The 21,032-nt window shown below is 53.8% G+C and overlaps 1 protein-coding gene across 9 annotated transcripts; it reads left to right on the top strand.

The window, feature by feature from the left end:
* The first annotated feature begins 200 nt into the window (after positions 1 to 200).
* ZFP41 (ZFP41 zinc finger protein) lies at positions 201 to 20,349 on the top strand. 9 transcript variants are annotated; one of them, XM_037803368.1, is made up of 9 exons: positions 201 to 1,674; positions 3,421 to 5,015; positions 6,751 to 6,883; positions 7,579 to 7,774; positions 8,635 to 8,920; positions 9,283 to 9,945; positions 18,452 to 18,695; positions 19,512 to 19,589; positions 19,983 to 20,349. In XM_037803368.1, the coding sequence occupies exon 2, from the start codon at positions 3,624 to 3,626 to the stop codon at positions 4,251 to 4,253; it is 630 nt and encodes a 209-aa protein (XP_037659296.1). In that variant the 5' UTR covers positions 201 to 1,674; positions 3,421 to 3,623; the 3' UTR covers positions 4,254 to 5,015; positions 6,751 to 6,883; positions 7,579 to 7,774; positions 8,635 to 8,920; positions 9,283 to 9,945; positions 18,452 to 18,695; positions 19,512 to 19,589; positions 19,983 to 20,349. The 9 variants fall into 9 exon arrangements, with proteins under 9 accessions (XP_037659296.1, XP_037659297.1, XP_037659299.1 ...); XM_037803369.1 differs by lacking the exon at positions 19,512 to 19,589; XM_037803371.1 differs by lacking the exons at positions 18,452 to 18,695; positions 19,512 to 19,589.
* Positions 20,350 to 21,032: the final 683 nt, after the last annotated feature.

Below are 21,032 nucleotides of genomic sequence, written 5' to 3'. Positions count from 1 at the left end.
GCCGCTTGGGGCGACACGGAGGCCGGATGGGGGGCCCAGAAAAGCAGCCGGCCGACCCCGGAGCCGCCCGCCCCGCCGCGCACCTGCCGCCCGGGAGCTGAGACACGTGCTCGCGGCCGAAGCGGAGGGCACCACCGAGAGGCCCGGCTCGCCTCCTAGAGCGGCGCCGGAAGGGGCGGGCCCGGCGGCCGGCGCTTCCGGCCGGCTTGGCGGGAGCCGAGGGTCCCGGCCTGAGCGCTGGGTCTCCCGGCCGGGCGGCCCCGCCCAGGGCAAGGGACCGAGCGGACTCCTCCTGGCGGCCGTCTCGCCCCGACGCAGGGGTGGCGATGGCCCCGCTGCCGGCGCGTTCGCCCCCCTCGCTCCACGCTCACGCGGCGCCGAGGCCCACGCTCCACACGGGAGGTGGGGGGCGAGGGTCTGTCGTCGGAAGGCGGCCTCGCGTGCAGCTGTGAGCCCAGAGCGGGAGGGTTGAGCCCGCTCCTGTCCCGGCTTAAAAGCGCCAACACTCGTGTCTCGGGCCTGCTGCAGCCGCGCGGGTCCTGGTTCCCAGACCCACTGAGGATCGGCCAGCGAGTGAGACCCGGGCTCCTGGAGGCAGCGGGTCGAGGGTGGGGGAGTCCCCGCTGCCGCTGGATACCCGAGGGCCCAGGAGGGGAGCGTCCCAGGCACCGGCCGAGGCTGCGCAGCAGGGACCAGCACCGCAGCCTCCGGTCCAGGGCCGGTTCCTCTCCCGACAAGTGCCGACTGAGGCGTCTGTGCCTGCAGCAGCCACTGCCTGACTCCGGGCCTGGGGGCTGCGGGGCCACAGAAGACAACCTTGTTTTCAACAGTTACTTTATTGCTCCGTGTGCACAGTAAGTCGGTGCAGTCTCTGCTGTCAAGGGCCCGCCTGCCTGAGGAGATTTATGTAAAATGTTTCCTCAGCAGCAGTCGGTGCAGACTCCAGCCAAGCCATTAGGGATTCAGGATTGAAAGAGACATGATGGTGTCCTCTGGAACCCCAGCCTCACAGGGAGCCCAGCACATCGATGACATGCCACGCATGGGGCAATGAGTGTCCCGTGGAGGGACAGAGCTGCGGGGCACAGAGGAAGCCCACACAGGCCCCAGGCCGGCCAGGGTCAGGCTCGGTGGGCTCATGGAGTCTGGACACAGAGTAGATGACTTCATGTGCCAGTGCCCAGGAAAAGAGCACGCGGCTTCCCTTCGGCCCCACCCGCCCCCGGCCACCAGGGTTGATCGCACCTTGTATTGGTCCCGGTTTCTGTTAGATCCCAGCCTCGCCCTAGTCGACTGGGGCTGTGAGCCTCCTCACTCCCTGGTTCTGCCGCCCACCCCAGCAGAGACGCCCCTTATTCCCACATCTTCACTTCTGGCTCCCAGCTGATGCTGACATCTCCCTCTTCCCAGAACTCCCTCTGGAAAGGGCCCTTGGATGGTGGTGTTGGCCTCTCATCCGAATCCACTTTTGCTTAAACATTTTCACTGAAAAGAGACCAGACTCCCAGGATCCTTGTTGAGACAGGAGATCCGTACAGCTGTTTTATTTCTTACCTCCCCATGGGGGAGAGGGAAGGAAGCCCAAGTGGTCCCCTTGACTTGAGAAGGAGAATTCAAAGTATTTGTACCTCAGAACATACATCCCTTGGAACACCTGGAGCACCACATTTTGGGGTAAGAAGTGGGTCGGGAGGTAAGACCTGGTGGACGAGAGTCCTCGTCACGGGAAGTGCCTCTGCTCCGCGGAACCCCTCGGCTAGGAACACCTTCCACAAGGGCGGGATGAGGAGTCCGCCCCACCTCCTAGCAGGAGAAAGAGGGTGTGCGCTCTCCTAGTCCAGCAGAGATTTCTCTGCAGTTAAAAGAGCCTGAAGATTTCCAGGGGATTTTGCTGGAATTCCATCAGCATTAAGAGAAAGATGCGGGTCTAAGAAGCTCAAAAGCAATACAGAAAAGAAACAGCAGGTCAGGATTCCTGATAAAGGGAATATGGACATGGAGGGCGAGGCTCCCACCGGCACGAGGGTCTTCCCAGTCACTGCCTGTCACTGGGATTGACTAACTCCCGTTTAAATCTGGGGTGATGCTGGGGTGCTATTACAGGGAATTATGAACCTAGGGTTATCAGCTCTCCCTGCCCCCCACCCCCAAGAAGTCCTTAGGAGAGACGCTGCGTAAGTTAGTGCCTAACCAGTGAAAGCAGAATACTAGTTGACGGTTATGTGGGGCTTTGGCCCTAACTGGATGAGAACTTGGCTCCAGCAGCTGGTGCAGGAAGCCGGCACACGCTCCAGCCTGGATGCTGTGTCCTGTCTGCTTGACCTTGTAGAGTCACGATGACTGTGAGGACTAATTGTACTGAGGTTTGTGACAGCCTCAGAACAGGACCTGGATCAGGGGTGCGTTCTCTGACAGTTTCTGTCATAATTTTTCAGTCACTCAGCAAATATTTAATGTGTACCCTTGCATGCCAGGAATTATTTTAAGCACAGTGAACAAGAAAAAGTCCACATTTAATAGAAAAATAACAAAGGAAGGTCTGGCTCGTGTTAAGTGCTGTAAGGAAGGGCGAGGGAAAGCAGGGGCTGGGGGAGAGGTGTGGGGGGCCAGGAGGGCCCTGTAAGGAGGGGCCACGGGAGCAAGGCTCCAGGTTAGCGAGGGACTGGCCCTCTTTCCAGAAGCAGCCAGACCCTGAGGCAGGGAGGATTGCTGTGCCTGTGGAACCTAAAGGAGGCTGGAGGGGAGTAGGGGGTTGGCCAAGGGGCTGACGCCTTCATGAGCAGAAAGGCCTGTCGGGGTGAGGGTGCGAGCAGGGGCCCCAGCCCAGAGCCTCACCCTTCGGAATCCAGGCTCCCCAAATGTTGGTGGGAGCTTCTGTGAGGGGCAGGTGTGGCGCCTTCTGCCCATCAGCCCCCAAAGCCTGTTGTCTGGTCCCATATGTGGGAAAGTGGAGAAGGAGCGGCCAAGGGCAGGAAGGTCAGTGGACTGCGTGAAGCCACACAGCAGTAGTTGGTCGTGTGTACACATCCAGGTGTTCCCACAGGTGTGGAGAGTCCGTCCTCAGCGGAGCAGTGAGTTCCTCAGGTAGCAGCTGAGTCAGTGGACAATGCCCTTTACTGTGATGAGGAAAGGGGGGAGAGTGAGTTGGGGGTGGAGGTTCTGGGGAAATCAAGGGTTCTGTTTGGCCGTGTTCAGACTGAGATGCCCATTAAACATCCAGATGTAGACAGATAAGCAGGGAAGGGGCCGTGACACCCCGCCCCACCCCAGCTCCCCTTCCCGGCACTTCCTGACCCCTTGGTAGCACAGCCACAGAAAGGGTCCATGGCTGTTCCTTCCAGACGCTCGTCTGACCTGATGGTCAAGGCCTCGCCTCTGTCCGGCAGCAGAAGGGTTGATGGTGCTTTCTTTCTGTTGCAGGGTTTCAGTTCCAGAGCTTCAGTTACTGACTCATAAAGAACCACGTAAAAAGTGAGACATTTCCGAAGCAAGAGAGTTACAAGGTCAGACGTTCATGAGATTTGAGAGCTTTGCCCCTGGCCTTGACCTGCGGGGAGAGGCCGTGGACCCTGAGTCCTTGCTGTCTTCCATGGGGCCCTTCCTCTTCCCAGGAGCACAGCAAGATGCAAAAGCTTCCAGGCAAGAAAAAGAAGACACAGACTCCAAAGGAAGTAGTAGATGTGCAGAAGGACACTCTCCAAGAAGAAAAAGCATCAGAAAAGAAAAAGCCAAACAAAAGGTCCGCCTTGGCCAGAACGCGCAGTCAGAGGCCAGGCCTGAGCCCTGAAGATGAGGAGCACCTGTTTGAGGCCTTTGATGCTTCGTTCAAAGATGACTTCAAGGGGGTTCCTGTGTTCATTCCTTTTCAGAGAAAGAAGCCCTATGAGTGCAGCGAGTGCGGGCGGGTCTTTAAGCACAAGACAGACCACATCCGGCATCAGCGGGTTCACACCGGGGAGAAGCCCTTCATGTGTGCCCAGTGCGGGAAGACGTTCAGGCACAGCTCTGACGTCACCAAACATCAGCGAGTCCACAGCGGAGAAAAGCCCTTCACGTGCAGCGAATGTGGGAAAGCCTTCAACTGCGGTTCAAATCTCCTGAAACATCAGAAAACTCACACCGGAGAGAAGCCGTACGAATGTCAGGAGTGTGGGAAAACCTTCGCCTACAGTTCATGCCTCATTCGGCATCGGAAACGCCACCCGCGGAAGAAGCCCCGAGCTGGGAAAGCCTTCGGGAGATTCGTGCATTAGCGAGCACCAGAGGATTTGTGCTGATAGGAAGTTTTCACGGGGGAGCCTTTCACTCAGGGCCGGTCCTCACGCAGCATCTCCCGGATGAGGCTGGGGCGTCCAGGAGAGTCAGCTCTGCTAACCATGGGGACACCTGGGGGTGGCAGCGGCCGTTCTGGTTCACAGGTCTTTACGTCGAAACCCCATGGCAGGGTGGGCCTCCTCACCAGTTACCTCGATCTGCTCGTCACTCAGCACCAGTGGCAGATGAGGCTCTAAACCGCAGTCCTTGGCGAGACCAGCCCTTGCAGGAGAGGCGTCTGGTGGGAGCGAGCGGCCAGCACCACCCACAGCCACCTCTTCTTGTGCGTGTCCATCAGCCTTTGGCCCTGTTACCTGCACCTTTCCAGGATTTCATCTGCAGACTCTCAGCCCACTGGGTCCTGAGCCCACGACATGCAACTTGGCAAGATTTTTGCCCACACTGGGGGAGCGGGCAGGAAGCCTGTGGCCTCGAGCTGGGTAACGTGCTTCTGGGGTGAGCCCCTGCTGACCGCACCAGGCCCGGCACGTCCTGTGGTCCAGACCCTGAGCTCAACTCCTCATTCCTGGACACAGCAGCGCTCCCCAGGCCTCCCCGGCCCAACCGTCCACCCAGGCAGACACCGGATTCCACCCTACGGACCTCCCAGGGCTGCCGCCGTGGGAAAGCCTGCCCGGCCTGGTGCCGGGCCCCTGGGTGCTGACGGCAGCCTCCCTCCAGCCCCGATGGTGTCCCTACAGGTCTGTTCTCTTCTCCCAGAAAGCTGGCCCAGCTCCTGTGTCCCCCATGTCCATCCTTCCCTGCAGTCATGTCCCCGTGGCAACGCCCACCCTTGCTTTCCATTCAAGTGTGGGTGGCTGGCACTCTGTGCTTTCAGGGGGGTTTTATTTGTCCCAGAATTTCCACACGGCGTGAGAGGGGTTGATCAGGATGCAGTGTGGCTTTCAACTGGGAAGACGTTGACACCTGTGTTTTCAACTGTTTGGAGACAAAAGACTGGTGGCCTTGGGTGTTTGGGGATTTGGTTCTAAAAGTCCTGAGGGACCTAGAGATAGACAACAACTAGTGAAGGGGGAAAAATAACCTAAGAAGAACAGATAAGCTATTGAGAGTAATCTCAATGTTATGGGGAATGCTCAGGAATGATTATGGTTTGCAAATTTTCTTGAGTATGGTAGGAACATGTTGGAAGCAATGTAGTTATTTTAGTTTATGTGTTTTTCTTATTCTTTTGTTTGAATTTTTTTTAACTTATTGGTAAAGTTAAAAAAAAAAAAAAAAAAGCTATTGCATTTAAATAAATAAATAAGAGTCCCGAGGTAGGGTGGAGATGGGCTTCCTAGCAAGGAGCCACCAAAACCGCTGGAGGTGAGGTCCCCAAGCAATTGAGTAGAGAACTGCATTTCCAGTGGAATTATTATTTTTGAGCTCTTTCTAAAGAACTATAAAATCGTAACTCCCCTTCGTGAGCCTGGGGGCCAATTTTCCAAGTCCCAAGGATGTGGGGGGCAGGTCGCAGCTCCTTCCTGGGTGCAGCTTAGTTGTGAGGCTGCCTGTGCGCCCGGCTCAGCTCGGCCTGTGTGCCCTCAGCCTCTGCCGAGCTCCGTGGTGCAGCCGGGCCCTCCCGCTCTGCAGAGCACAGCCGTCCGTCGTCACGGAGCGTGGGGCGGCCTCCCCTGCGATGCGGTGCGGCACACTCCTCCCCCTTCCATCTGGGGCGGCACTTTCAATCCCTTGGCCCACAGATTTCTTTAAGGAATATTCCAGAACATGTACAGAACCTACTTCCTCTCCCTGACTGTTCACACTGGGCGTCCCAGCCCGAGGAGTCCTCTTCAGTGCTGGGCAGGAGCCTGGGAGCCATTGCTGGCTGGCTGGCTTGTGGACGGGCTACTGAGCTGGTCCCCTCCAGAGGGGCCACACTAATGAACACACCAGCTCCAGCCTCCCCCTCACCCCCAAACAGCTTAGAACAAAAAGATAAAAACCCCAAAACAAAATGAAAGGCTGCTGTGGCCCAGCCTCAGCCCAGTTAACTACAGAAGCAGGTCCCGGAGCCCCAGGTGTTGTCTGCCCGTGGCCGCCAGGTGGCATCTCAGCCGCCGGAGCCCCTCCCAGGGCAGGGAAGCAAGGCCGACCGGGAGGGGACACTCGGCACCCGGGTGCCCGTGCCTTGGCTGGGCGTGCCTTCTGGTGTGAACCCAGAATGAAAGCCAGGCCTGTCCACTCGCAAGTCTTGACTCCCCGCTCCCCAGGCTGCCCCGAGCAGAGCCCCCACGGCCCCTCTAGCACAGCACCACTGTCCCTCTGGTTGTGGGCACGTGCTGGGCACAGCTCTGCACCCTGGTTTGTGTGGGCCGAGGTTGTGTTGGCCTTTATTGGACCCGTGTGCGGGGGCATGTTCTGCTGTCCACAGCCACGCTGGAGGGCTGCCCCGGGGTCAGCATTAACAGATGATCCTCTGCTTTCCACTAGAGATGGGCCTTGGAGGATGTGACGTCCTCGCTGTCCTGCAGCTGTGGCCACTTGATGGGTCTGCAGTGTCACAGCGACTGCCCCGTGATGCCTGCGTTCTGTGCTGCGAGGGCACGTTGGAGCTGCTGCCGGGGTCAGTCTCCCCTCGGCATTGGGGCATCAGGGTGTCGGCTCACTGCTCCCGGAACCTGCTGCTGGGGTGGGAGAGCAGCCAGGCCACCCAGCTTAGCTGCTCTGTGGGAAAGAGGGACGCCTGGCTTCACTGAGGGGCCGGGGTGGGGCGTGGAGCGAGGCTGGTACTGCCCCTCCCACAGGACGGGACATCCAGGGGAGGGCAGGGGCCTCCGGTGCAGTTGTCCCAGTCCAGGCCTCGGGCGCTGTTGCCAGGGGAGAAAGTCCCGGCAATGGAGAGATGAGGTGAGCAGAGCCGGCGCTGAGCACTGACTCGAGAGGCTCGACAGTCAGTCACCACGTAAAATCCAGGTGGGACGTCTGCGCCGAGTGTGGGCCGCCCGCAGGATGGCAAACAGCACCGGTGCCAGGGCCCCTGGTTTGATCGCCGTCTACGGCTGCCCAAGACGCTGTCCTTGTTACTGCAGATAGAGAAGTTTCCCGGGCAAAGGGCATGATGTCTGCAGTTTACTCTCAAATAGTCCAGCAAGAAATGATAACAATAGAAAGAGATAGCAGGTAGAGAGGGATTGATAGGGAGGAGGCAGACAGCCACAGAGCAAATGGGCAGGTGACACCCACTCGTGAGCCCAGGTCGGGGCAGACACTCGGGGAGCGGGGCCAGATGGTGGACAGCAGATGTTCTTGACTCTGCAGGCCACGTGCCCCCTGCCGCCACCGCTCAGCTCAGCCTGGACAGCACGGCAGCACGTGAGCCCGGCTGCGCTCCACGGGAACTTGATTTACAACATCGGGCAACAGGCCAGATCCGGTGGTGGAGGGACCTTCACTGGTGACCGCTGTTCTAGATGGAGGCCGCAGAGAGTTCACCGGCTCTTCTGGAAAGTTTTAGGTGAGTCTTAAAGTCCTTCGAAACCAAAGGTTGATGGGAAGAAAGGTAGTCAGGAAACCTGGAGGCAGGAAGCGAAGAGCAAGGGTTGAAAGAACCCACAGAGATGCGAATTTCAGTGTCCATAAATAGTTTGATGGCAGCAGGGCCCAGCTCACTCGCTGACACACTGTGGCTGCTGTTGCAGGACAGGCAGAGCCGGGTAGTGCCACGGGGCCGTGTGGCCACGGAGCCTGAAGTGTTTGCTCTCTGGCCCTTCCCTGAAGTTTGCTGAGCCCCCTGGAAGGTGTAGGCCCCTCGACCAAATGTTCCTCAGATTTTGTGTATGTGTTTTTTTTTTAACAGCTTGATTTTATACATCCATATACTTACACACACACAGAACATATAGATTATATGTGTGTGTATATATGTGTAGTGTGCGTGTACACAGATGCAGGCATGTCTGCGTACGCACACATCCATATATGCTATTTGGGCTTTAATCCAACTGGAATTTATTTTGGTACACTTTGCTAAGTAAGGATCAAATCAGGGTCAACACAGCTTTTCTTAAAGGGCCAGAGCATAAATATTTTAGGCTCTGTGGGCCACAGGGTCCATGGCAGGTTCCCAGCTCTGTGACTTTAGTGCTAGAGCAGCCGCAGGTGAGACGAAAACAATCGAGCCTGGCCATGCTACACAGGTTCCCCCACCCTTTCAGCCCCTTCTTCTTGAGACCCCTCTTTGCCCTTCTCTCTGGCAAATATCAGTTTCAACTTGGTAGCAATTTTCTGGTTAATAGTTCACTTTTTCCCAAAAAAGGAATTCAGTAGTAATTGTACTTCCTTATTTATTCAAAAGGTATGTCGTGTCTTTTTCAGGTTGTTGGAGCAGATCACCCCTGATGCAAGAAGTAACTGCTGAAATATATATAAAAAGGGACTCTTAAAACTACCAAGTAAAATTCCCTGAGTTCAAAGGAGGAGCAGAGATGAAGAGGAGGAAAAAACCCGCTAGGTGAGAAGAAAGGACATTTCGTTCGGAGCAGACAGGTCCCGGCCCGTGACCAACGCCAGGAGCAGGTGCCTGCAGAGCCACGAGCTCACGGCAGTGTGCGCCTGGCCCAACCCCTGGTCCAGCCCAGACTCACACCACAGGGACGGTCAGGTATGCGGCAGAAAATTCACGTGCAAGTACAGCACGTGGGGGTGGGGGCAGTCTTACCTGAGAGGCCCAGGGAAACAGTGAAATGTCAAAAATCCACACAGAATGAAAACTAAAATGCTCAGGGGTGCCCCTACTCAGTCCTTAAACCTCTGGCCTCAGGCCCCTCCCCTGGCATTTCCTGACCACCAGACTGCCTGCTGGACGCTGTCCTGAAGGGCAATGGATGCCGGGAGGGGCCCCTGTGCGCCACACTTTCTGCTGAGCAAGGCCCACCAGAAAGGAGGGTGCTGGCTGTCGGAGAAGTTCCAGGATGTCTGTGGGGGCGTGGGGGGGCGTTAAACAATGAGAGCCTTTCGCTTCAGCTCGGCCTCTGTGGACATCTGGGTTCTTGTCACAAGGAGATGGAGCAGCGGCACCTCCAGGAGCCCCCTGGCCCCCACAGGACCCACCCCAGGCAGCACCACCCCCAGAGCCTCACTCGGGGACCTCATCCTGCGGAGGGAGTCCCGGGGGCCCACAGCAGGTGCAGGGAAACCTTTGACCATAACGACCTCAGGACGAGCTGTGACCGTCATGGCTGCGCTTCCCAGCGGGGACGTGAGGTGGTGTGTCCTTCCGTGAGCATTTTAGGGACTGCCTCACATCTGTCCCTACAGGTCTTATCCTGGGCCCACGGCCCAGGAGCCTCCACTGCCCGGGGAGGATTGTGGTGGCATGAGGGGCCGGGACCAGGGTCTGGGCAGATTTGAACTGGGCTCCGAGGCGGGCAGGGCTCTTCTGGCATCCGGCCTCTGTCTCCTCTGCATTCTCAGAGGGGCTGGCCGCACACTGGGGACCCTTCTCCCTCCCATCAGTTGTGCTGTATTTCCTGGTAAGCTGTGGTCCCCGGAGGCGTCCCCTCGGCTTCCTGGCAGCTGGAGATCCCTGTGTCAGTCCCCAGTTGTGGCCCCAAGCTGTGACCTCTTCTTTGCGAGTGAACGGAGACATCAGGACGTGCTGCCAAGGAAGGACAGGAACGGAGTGAGGTCAGTGTCCTGAGGGCCGGTCTGCGCACCCGGGAGAAAGCCCTGGTGCCACTTTCCAGAAGACCATGGAGGCTCTGCTCCTCAGGATCAGGGCCCTGGACACCCCCAGGTGCCAGGGAGCCTCAAAGTGGGCACCTGTGACCCCGGCAAGCCAGGACAGGGGTCGGGGGTGTCTGTAAGGTCTGCAGGGATCAGGGTGAGCTCGGATCCCAGTGCCGGAGACCTAGGCCACATGTGTGGGGCGCTGTCTGAGGGGAGGCAGTGGCCCCAGTGGTGCCCGTCGGTGCCTTCCAGCCTCCTGGTCAGGGAATGGAGTGCGCCCGCCCGGACCCATGCACCCCTAGAACAGGCAGGAGTTTCATAGGCAAAGACGGGCAGAGCCAGGGCAGAGGCCGGGGCTGTCCCTTGAGGCCTGCAGCTCCTCTGGCCCAGCTGCCCCGCGCCAGGGGCTGGCACTGCCTTATTGGTGTCACCGCCCGGCAGCAGCACTCCCACAGCCTCGTCGCACCTGGCCTGGGGTGGGGTCCCATGCACCCTGATTTCCTGAGCCGCACCTCTGTTTGAATATGTTCCTTTTTCTTGGTCAGGCTGCACGTGCCACCACTTACCTTCTCGCCAGGGAGCTTGCATTCCGCCCGCTGTGGCAGATGTGTGCCCTGGTCCAGTATTCTGTATTGTCCAGAAATTTAAATTTCCATTTAGTCATATTTGTTGGAAATTCAACAAATTCCCACTTTATGAAATTTCAACTTCATGAAATCTTAGCTTCCTTCAGTCCTTAGAAAACATCTACATTTGGGATAAGTATTCCCTATTGTTTTCAACGAGTTTTCTGTGCTATATTTTTTTCCTGTGGTTTTCTCATGGTTTTTTATGACTCCTTAATCCACACGGATTGCGGCAGTGGAGTCCCGGGTCACTTTCCACCTGCCCACAGGTTTATTGCACAGTGCTTCCCTTGCCTGCTGTCTGTCCAGTCTGTCTTCTCATATGATAAATACCTGTTCCTGTGCCGCCTGCCGTGTTCCCTGGAGTTCAGGAGCGTAGCCGAGACCCCCCACGGGCCAGTGACCCCCACCCCCAGGAGAGAATGCCGGTGCCTCCCAGCCCAGGCCCGGCCCTCAGGGATGCTCGGCCAGAAGCCTGGTGGGCCGCGGTGCCCTCTAGGGGCAGCTTCCCATTAGCCTGACTCGTGAGCGGCTGGTAGAGAAAGCAGAGAAGTAACTCGCTCACTTAGGAGGGGTGTTACCCCTGACCGCCCTTCTGGGCCCCGGGGGACGGACGAAACGGGGGTGGCCGCTCCGTGCCTGTCATCGCAGCTGCCCCGTGGGAGGCCCGGGAGATGTCCCCGAGTCCTCCCTCGGCCCCCGGAGCCAGCCCACCTCCAGGCTTGTGGGTTCCCCAGGCCCCCGCCATCTCGCTTGGCCCTGGTTTAGAACAGTTGTTCTCAACAGGGGGCGACTTCCCTGCACAGGGTTTTGGCCATGTGGGTCAACGTTTCCACCAGCTTCTGGTGGGCAGAGGCCTGGGGGTCGGCCCCACCGTGGAGAAGGGGCTTTAGACCCTCGCTGTCCTGTGCGTTCACCTCATTGTTGAGTGCACGTTCCGGGCTGGAGCCAGGAGCCGGTGTCTGCGGACAGCTGCCCCGAGGGGTCCCACCAGCTCCTGGCAGCAGAGGGCTGTGCTCGGGGCGTCTGCATTTACTAAGGCTCAAACAGCAGCAAAGGCACACATGTGTTTTTAAGTGTTTAAAAATATGACTAGTGTGAAAAAGCAAGAGAATTATTCACACACAACTCAGCAGAGGCCAGGAGGGGCTTAGTCCAGGAGCAGCAGAACCCAGAGTGTCCTAGTGCTTCTTCCCAACCCGTGCATGCATTTCATACACGTTTATATGTTCTCCAGATTCCACCCCAAAAGTGAGAAGCAGCGAAGGTGAGCACCCCGTTACCTGTCGCTGTAACTGCTCCAAAACCCCTGGGGCAAGCATGTGCTTGTGCTCGCGGGTCCCGGGCTCAGGGTTCAGAGCAGCCGGTGGGAGGCCCCGGCCTGGGGAACCAACACCCGGGGAGGACCCCGGGGCTGCCTGCAGAGGGGGCTTCCATGGGCCATGAGACCCCACAGGCTTCCTGCCGGCCTGGGCGATGTCGGGGACCCTCCCTTCACCCTCTCCAGGTCGGGCCGGCTCAGGAGTGGAGGCAAAGCAGAGACCAAGAGTATGGCAGTTTCCTGGGGCCGTAGGACGGCGAGGACGCTTAAGGAGCCCCGCTCCTCCCTAAGGGGCCCCCTCGGGGTCCCCGTCCCCTGGGAAGCGTGGGCGCATGGCGGTGGTAGGAGCCGCTCTCCAGGCCTCGGCGCCTCGGGTCATTCCTCTTTCTCTGAGCCCAGGCTCTGAGCATACACCTGCACCCGCAGGTTTCCTCCTCCGTCCGCTCACAATTGCCTTGCTCTGCTTTGCAAAAGGGAGGTGGACGCCCCCATTCCGGGGCCCACAAGGGGCGCCTAGAGTGTCAGCTGCAAATGTGACCCCAGGCCCTGGGTACCGGCCCTTTTTACTTGTTTTGCACAAAATTGAAAGAGGTCAGGCTGGGACACTGAAATGTGAACTACTGTTTGTTCTGGGATCTCGTGTGATTTGAAAAATATAATTCTCTTTTTGCTTATCTGTAGTTTGTTTTTAAATTTTATTTTGAAATTAATTCAAACTTCCAGGAACAGTTGCAAAAACAATACAAACCCCATACACAGAACTACAGCATACCCAGACCCCCCTCCCCCGAGACCCCAGATCCACCAACTTTAACATCCTGTCACATCACCATTTCTTTCTTTCCCTCCCTCCCTCCATATCATCCATCATCTATTGCTCTGTCTTCTGAACATATGAGAGCAAACTGCACACATTCTTGAACAAACAATATAATTCACACATACATTTGCCATGAACAAGAACATTCTTTTATGCATTCCCATTAAGCACAGCTAAGAAGTTCAAGAAATTCAACATTGATACAAAGCTTACATTCTATATTTCCTTTTTTTTTTCTTATGTCCCAACTGTGTCCCTTTGAGCCTCCTCTTCTCCATCCTCAGATCCCATCCAGGATCATCCTTGGCATTTAATTGTCATTATCTATTTAGACTTTTTTTTTTTTTTCAATTGTGGAAACATATGTACAGCCTAAATCTTCCCATTCCAACCTCTCCCAAGCATTCCATTAGTGGGATTAATCACATTCAGAATGTTGCAATGCCGTCACCTTCCCACCATCCATTACTAGAAATTTCCCTTCACCCCAAACAGAAACCCTACACTCATATCTTAACTCCCCATTGCCCCTTCCCCCACTTCTCATAACCCATACTTTACTTTTCATCTCTATGGTCATATTCTCTGATACTTTCTTTGTGTTTACCATGGGGTTTAAATTTAACATCTTAAATCTATAACAATCTTGTTTTTCTTTAATACCAACTTAACTTCAATAGGACACATAAACTATATTCCTATATTCCTCCATTCCCCCACCTTTATGTAGTTCTTGTCAAAAATCACATATTTTACATTGAGTCCAAAACCACTGATTTATCATTATAGTTTATGTATTTTAGATTCTGTAGGAAGTAAATAGTGGAGTTACAAATCAAAAATACAGTAGTATTGATATTTATATTTATCATGTGATCTTTACTGGAAATCTTTATTTCTTCATGTGGTTTCAGTCAATTGTTTAGTGTCCCTTCCTTTCAGTCTGCACAATTCCCTTTAGCATTTCTTATAGGACTGACTGATCTACTGGTGATGAAGTCCCTCAGCTTTTGATTATCCAGGAATGTTTTCATCTCCCCCTCATTTTTACCCTCCAGGTGTTTGTGAATTTTCTAAGTCTCTGATGGTTATTGACTTCTATTTGTATTCCATTGTGGTCAGAGAATGTGCTTTGAATAAATTCAATTTTTTTAAATTTATTGAGGCTTGTTTTCTGTCCCAGTGTATGGTCTATTCTGGAGAAAGATCCGTGATCAGTAGAGAAGAATGTGTGTCCTGGTGATTTGGGATGTAATACTCTATATATGTCTTAAATTTCTCTATATCTCTTTCTCCTTCCTTTGTTTCTCTGTTGGTAAGGCTCCCTTTAGTATCTGAAGTAGGGCAGGTCTTTTATTAACAAAATGTCTCAGCATTTGTGAAAAATTTAAGCTCTCCCTCAAATTTGAAGGAGAGTTTTGCTGGGTAAAGTATTCTTAGTTGGAAATTTTTCTCTCTCGGAATTTTAAATATGTCATGCCACTGCCTTCTTGCCTCCACAGTGACTGCTGAGTAGTCACTACTTAGTCTTACATTGTTTCCTTTGTATGTGGTGAATTGCTTTTCTCTTGCTGCTTTCAGAACTTGCTCCTTCTCTTCAGTATTTGACAGTCTGATCAGAATATGTCTTGGAGAGGGTTCATTTGGATTTATTCTATTTGGAGTTCGCTGGGCATTTATACTTTGTGTATTTATATTGTATAGAAGGTTTGGGAAGTTTTCCCCAACAATTTCTTTGAATACTCTTTCTAGACCTTTGCCCTTCTCTTCCCCTTCCAGGACACCAATGAGTCTTAAATTTGGACATTTTATTTTATCTACCATATCCCTAAGATCCATTTTGATTTTTTCAATTTTTTTCTCCATTCTTTCTTTTGTTCTTTCATTTTTCCATTCTGTGGTCCTCAAGGACCCTGAGTATTTGTTCAGCTTCCTCTAGTCTTATACAATGAGTATCCAGAATCTTTTTAATTTGGTCAACAGTTTCTTTTATTTCCATAAGATCTTCTATTTTTTATTTCCTCTTGGAAGTTCTTCTTTATGCCCTTCTGGGGTCTTCTTCATGTCCTTTATATCCTGTTCCATGCTCTCGTTGTTTGTCTTTAGTTCTTTGATTAATTGCTCCAAGTACTGTGTCTTCTCTGATCTTTTGATTTGGGTGTTTGGGTTTGGGTTCTCCATATCATCTGGTTTTTTCATATGCTTTAAATTTTTCTGTTGTTTTTGGCCTCTTGGCATTTGCTGTACTTGATAGGGTTCTTTTAGGATATGAAGGATTATTCAGACACCATAATTTGTCAGATCTACAGCTTGGTGGCATACACTTTCTCTAACTAACCAGCAGGTGGCGTCTGCGAGTCACCTATTCCCGTCAAGTCAGTTCTCTCCAACTTTGTCATTGTGGTGTGTGGGGGTCTGATTCTTGTAGGGTTCAATTGGCACACTAAGTTTGGGTGTGTTGTTGGTGCTGTCTGCCCTGAATGTGGGGCATGTGTCTGAGTGGTTAGGGAGGAAGGGCAGTTTAATAATCAAACCTCCCAGGTGTTCCTGGAGATTTAAGGCTGTTGCAAGAGTCTAAGCCTTCATTTCAGTCTTGCCACAGATTGTCTCTGCCACTGACCCACAAGTCCTTGGTATTGGCGTAGGGTCCCTGGGATTTCCGAGTGGGTCCCACTTCTCAGCCGTGCTCTTCCAGGACCTCTGCTGAGGGAAGGTTGTGCCACGTCACAAGTGCATGCCAGCCCTCCAGGGAAGCCCTGGGCCACCGGGCCGTGCAGGGGCGTTCCCAGCCTGCTGTAAAGATGGTTGAATGGGGCGTGTTAATTTCCCCCTGTTCTCACAGCTCTGCCTTCCCAGCTCCGGGACAATTAGCTGTGGGTGCCCTAAAGGCCACTGTCCATGGCCGATATTGTGGTGTGTGTGTGGTGCTGCGGGAAACACTCCCTGTCACACTGGGTTTCTTGGTGCAGCTTTGGGCTGTGGGTCCGGCCCCAGGCAGGAGCGTCCCCAGCCTGCTGGGAATATGGCTGCAAGGGGCCTGGTTTCTTTCTCCTTTTGGCTCCCCTCTGCTCCCCTGGCCCCAAGACAATCAGCAGCAGGTGTCGGAAGGGCTATCCTCCAAGCCAGACACCGAGGCGTTGGCACAGCCCATTCCTGCCGCACTTCACTGCACGGTTCTTGCCGCCATATCCGCAGCTGCTCCCGGGTTTGTTTTTTTTTTTAAAGAACTAGTCTGTCTCCAAATGCCAGCCCACAGTTTCCCCACACCGCAGTGCAGCCACTGGACTTTCAGCCAGCTCATTCACTTGTTTCAGAATGGAGACTCCCAGTTTCACCAAATGCACGGTCCCTGTGGATTCAGCAGACCTTCTCCAGCTGGTGCATCACTGGAACTGTTGTTCTGGGTCACTTTCTGGCTTTTGTCTAGTATTTTTCATGGAGGTGTTTTTTTCCCCTGTCTCACCTAGCTGCTATCTTAAGTTCTTCCCACTTATCTGTATTTTTAAGTTTTTCTACAATAAGTTGATTGTGCCTTTACAAAGAACAAAAATTAAAAGTTTTTTTTAAATTACTGTAAAATGAACAAATGCCCAGAGAGTAGAATAAAAGTACCAAACTCAATTGAAAGTGGACCAGGCAATGGGGACAGGACCTTGTCACCTGTCTACTCCAAGACCAGAGCTTTTCTTTTTAGGGTGCATAGGGCCCCCCCCCCACACACACACACACAAACACCTGAAAGAGGACCTGTTCTGGTTTGCTATTGCTGCTGGAATGCAAAACACCAGAAATGGATTGGCTTTTTTAAAAGGGGGTTTATTTGACTACAAAGTTACAATATTAAGGCCATAAAGTGTTCAAGGTAACACATCAGCAATTGGGTACCTTCACTGGAGAAAGGCCATTGGTGTCCAGAAAACCTCTGTCAGCTGGGAAGGCACGTGGCTGGCATCTGCTTGCTCCCAGGTTGCATTTCAAAATGACGTTCTCCAAAATGTCTCTGTGTCTCCTTCAACAGCTGTCTTCAAAATATTTGTCTAAGCTGCAGCTACTCTGAAGTCCTTCTGTTTGTCAGCTGTTTTATATGGCTCCAGTAATTTAATTGACACACCCTGAATGGGTGGGTAACACCTTGATTGAGTCACATCTCCATGGAAACACTCAATCAATAGTTCCAACCTAATCAACACTAATATGTGTGCCCCCACAAAATTGCATCAAAGGACATGGAGTTTTGGGGGACATAAAACATCCAAACTGGCACAGGACCTAATTGTATTGTCAGCCAATAGATCATTAAAAATAATTTTTGTTGATAGATCACTATGAAATTTTTGATCTTTAGCTTAGAAAGGGTTTGAAGAGTGGAAGAAGGCTGGTGAAGTACAGCTCCCTCCCTTCCCCCATTTACCTGTTTACAGGAACAGGTTTTTCAGTGTAAGCTACATAGTTACATGAAGAGTCAAGGCTATGGGAACAGTTTCAGGTATTTCTTTCTAGCTATTCCCATACACTAAAAACTACAAAGGGATATCTGTGTAATGCATAAGAATAACCTCCAGGGCTGGAAATATTTTAATTTAAAATTTAATTTATTATTCTGGATTTGATAGCAGAAAATGATGACAGGGTGATAAAGATGCTCAAACATAAAAATAGATTTCATTTCACTGGGGTAAGACTCTAGGAAGGAAGTGGCATAGGAATAGAGGTCCACGGGGGAAAGGATGGCGTGGGATTCCCTGCCCTGGGAGGGGAGCTTGCTGGTGCCCTGTCACCTGCATGGGGCAGGTGGACATCCAGAGGCGGGACCGTGGCCCCAAGGATGCGGGTCCTAATCCCTGGAGCCGGGGAAAAGGTGACCCCGTGTGGCTAGGTGACGGGCCGCGGAGGGGGACCTGTCCTGGGCCCAATCCAGTCACGCATCCTAAAGGTGGAGCCCCTGTCCCGGCGGCGGCCCGGGAGGAGCACAGCCTGTGGGGAGCCCGCGGTCCCCGCCCAGGTGGGCCTGGGTGCAGGCAGCAGGTGGCCGCAGAGTCCACCGCACGTGCTCCCCCAGGGGAGGACGGTGGAGTTAAAACGCTGGAGAGACCTTTGTCATATCCTTTGCAACTATTTAAACTCAAAGCTGTTTTTAAAGTATTGACGGTTCCCTTTAAAGCGTGAGGAGGGACAGTTTTCCAAAATCAAAGGGAGGACTGAAGTGGGGTCCCTTTCCCTTAATCCCAAAACATCTGCAAAGCAACAGTGCTGTGTAAACGGCATTAGGCCATGAGGAGGGGGGAGTGAGACTGGGCCTGTACCCGTTAAAGGAAGCAAAACTTTACCGTTTAGGGGAGGCAAAGCTGTGGTTGGACGCATCAGCCAAGCATAACCCTTTTAACAATAACTGCTCCAGCTCCAAGTGAAACTTTTTGTAACCCTTTAATAATCAATAGCTGCTCCAGCTCCAAGTGAAACTCTTTGTGAAATTGTTTTTGTGATCAAGAGCTAACTGCCAACCTGCTTCTGTTAGAATAGCTTGCTTGCGTTTCTAGGATACGGTTTCTGTCTATATAAGGCACCAGTGCACACAGGTGGGGGCTGCTTGCTGAACTCCCTGCGCGGAGTGAGGGACGGCAGCCGCCAGCTGGCTGATAAAGGATCTTTAAATTCTGTTTGGCTGTCTCGTACCTTAACTCGCGGGCACCGTAACAGGACCCGAGCAGAAACACTTCCCCCGTGACGTCCAGGGGCCGCCAAGCCCTCGGCGCGGCTAATCCTCAAGCCGGCGGCGCTCGGGATGCGACACCCCTGCCCACCCTGGGGCCCCGAGCCCGTCTTCACCCCCAGGGACCAGGCTCCCCCCGCCGTCCGAGAGAGGAGCATCGCGGCTCCTCCCGAAGACGGCACCCAGACTGCGGGTCCGCACCCCCGCCCTTCTCTGCGAACCCATCCCCGGGTGAGGGCGGGTGGGCCGCCAGGGGTCTGCAGGGGCAAGGGCGGAGAGACGGGGTGCAGGGGCCCCGCCCGCCCTCAGGCTCCCCCCTCAGGCTCCCCCCTCAGGCTCCCCCCTCGGGCCCCACGCCCTGCCCTTCTATGGCCCCGCCCATCCTGCCCTCCCCGCCCCACCTCTTCCGGCCCCGCCCACCCCTCCCCGCCTCCCCCAGACCCCGCCCCTCCATCCAGCCCCGCCTCTTCCACCCCGTCCCAGACCGCTGCTCCGCCCTCTGGTTCCCGGCCCCGCCCACCTAGCGCCGCCCCTTGAGCTTCGGCCCCGCCCCGCAGTGGCCCCGCCCCGCCCGGGAGGCCGCCTGCCTGCTCCCTGCTGGTGGAGACGGAGGACCCGGCGCACCGGGGACCGCGCGGGCGCAGAAGCGGGGCCGCTGGGCCGGGTGCCGGGGTTAGGGTTAGAGAACGAGCACGTGTGCCTCCGGGGGGTCTCGGGGGCCTGGAGACGAACCACTCCCGCGGGTTTAGATGCCGTGGGGTTCGTGGTAGGCTTTGTTTTTCAGCGCAGTCGTAGGTTCACGGAAGGACGCGGCGAGTGCAGGGAGTTCCCACGGGCCGGCTCTCCCCCGCGCCGCACGCGGTTTCCGCCACTGGTAACCTCCTGCACCGCCGTGGTCCATTTAAGAATGAGCAACCCGGGCTGACACGTGATGATAAACTCAAGTCCAGAGTGTGCATGGGGGCCCCCCCTTCGTGTTGTGCACCTCTGAGGGGTTTGGCACCTGCCTCACGTCCCCGACAACCACCGACCTTACTGTCCCTACAGGTGTGCCTTTTCCAGAAGGTCACTTCCTTGCAATCAGAGAGCAAGTACTTTTCAGACTGGCTTCTTTCTCTTAGCCATGTAAGTTTAAGGTTCCCCCGTGTCTTTTCCTGGCTCAATAGTGCAAACCTTGTCATCTCTAAATAATACTCCACAGCATGGATGAGCCACAGTTTGCTTATCCATTCACCTTAAATGCCATTCTCATGCTTCACATTTGATCCCTAGTCCAGACCTCTCTCTCCTCCACACGTGGCACGTCCCCTTGCATCTATCCTAGACAGCATGTCCAAAACAGAGCTCCGGGTTTCCAACTCTGCCCTGGCAGGCGTCCCAGCTCAGAAAACTGCTGGGGGTTCCTGGCAGTCCTCCCAGCTGCCACCCTCCCTCATTCCCCACTTGCTGGGCAGCAGCAAGTGCTGTCACTTTTGTCCTCAGGTTGGGAGTCCAGTCTGCCACCTTCTCCTATCGCAGGGTAATCTCTCCACTGAGGAACCTGACAATGAGGACCCTGCCTCCTTCTCTCCACGCTGCTCTCATAGACCACCTGATGTTTTCTGTTCTGAGGTGAAGAACCAGTTATTCCTTCTGATACAGAAGCATATTTAACAGAACTTTTACCCCAAAACACTCAAGTACAATTTCCAATGATGAAAAGTGGAAAGGCCTCACTATCAAAACTGGGACAGAAGAGTCACACCCTTCAAGTATCATGTTAGAAAATTATACTGAAGGAGAAGCTAAACAGTTAAAAGAGCTGTGACTATTTTCAAGAAAGCAGACAGGCTTCTCAACCTTCTTAGATAGATAACATGTAATCACCTGGTCCTCTGTGAGAACAGGATGGGCTGCAGCTGTTACTTTAATCATAGAGAAGGCGTAAATAATGTAGCAAGGTTGAATACAGTCCTAATCAAACATATGTTTATCAATATGATGTAATGGCTAAACTAATCAGAGAATAAAATGAAAAACTATACTAATAACTTAGAAACAAATGATAGTAATCTCATTTCTAATTTTTGTCTTTGTACATACAAAAGTATATTATATTGCTCTTAGCGAAATCGTAGCTTAATTAGTGAAATATTATCAGTAGAGTTTTATGGGCATTCAAGGCTAAGTCTCTAATAATGTGGACACTCTCCTTTGATCTTGAACCACTCATGGATCAAGATGCTTCGCTTTGTGAGACATTCGTGTTCATGAAGCATCATTTAATGTAAAAATAGAATATGATGGGGAACAGGGCAAGATAGCAGAGTGGTAAGGTGTGGGTTTTAGTTACTCCTCCAGGGAAGTAGGTAGAAAGCCAGGAACTGCGTGGACCGGACACCACAGAGCAATTTGGCTTTGGGCACACTTCATACAACACTCGCAAACATGTGGAACAGCTGAGATCACCAAAATCTGTAAGTTCTTGTGACCAGGGAACCTGCACCCCTCCCTGCCAGGCTCAGTCCCGTGGGAGGAGGGGCCGGCAGTGCTGGGAACGAGGAGGGAGAACTGCAGTTGCAGCTCTGA

Source organism: Choloepus didactylus, chromosome 14, assembly GCF_015220235.1.
Source record: "Choloepus didactylus isolate mChoDid1 chromosome 14, mChoDid1.pri, whole genome shotgun sequence".
NCBI lineage: Eukaryota > Metazoa > Chordata > Mammalia > Pilosa > Megalonychidae > Choloepus > Choloepus didactylus.
This window is presented reverse-complemented; position numbering and strand designations above follow the sequence as displayed.

Coding starts and splice junctions, on each gene's coding strand:
- ZFP41 (XM_037803371.1), top strand. CDS start 3,624: ATGCAAAAGCTTCCAGGCAAGAAAAAGAAGACACAGACTCCAAAGGAA.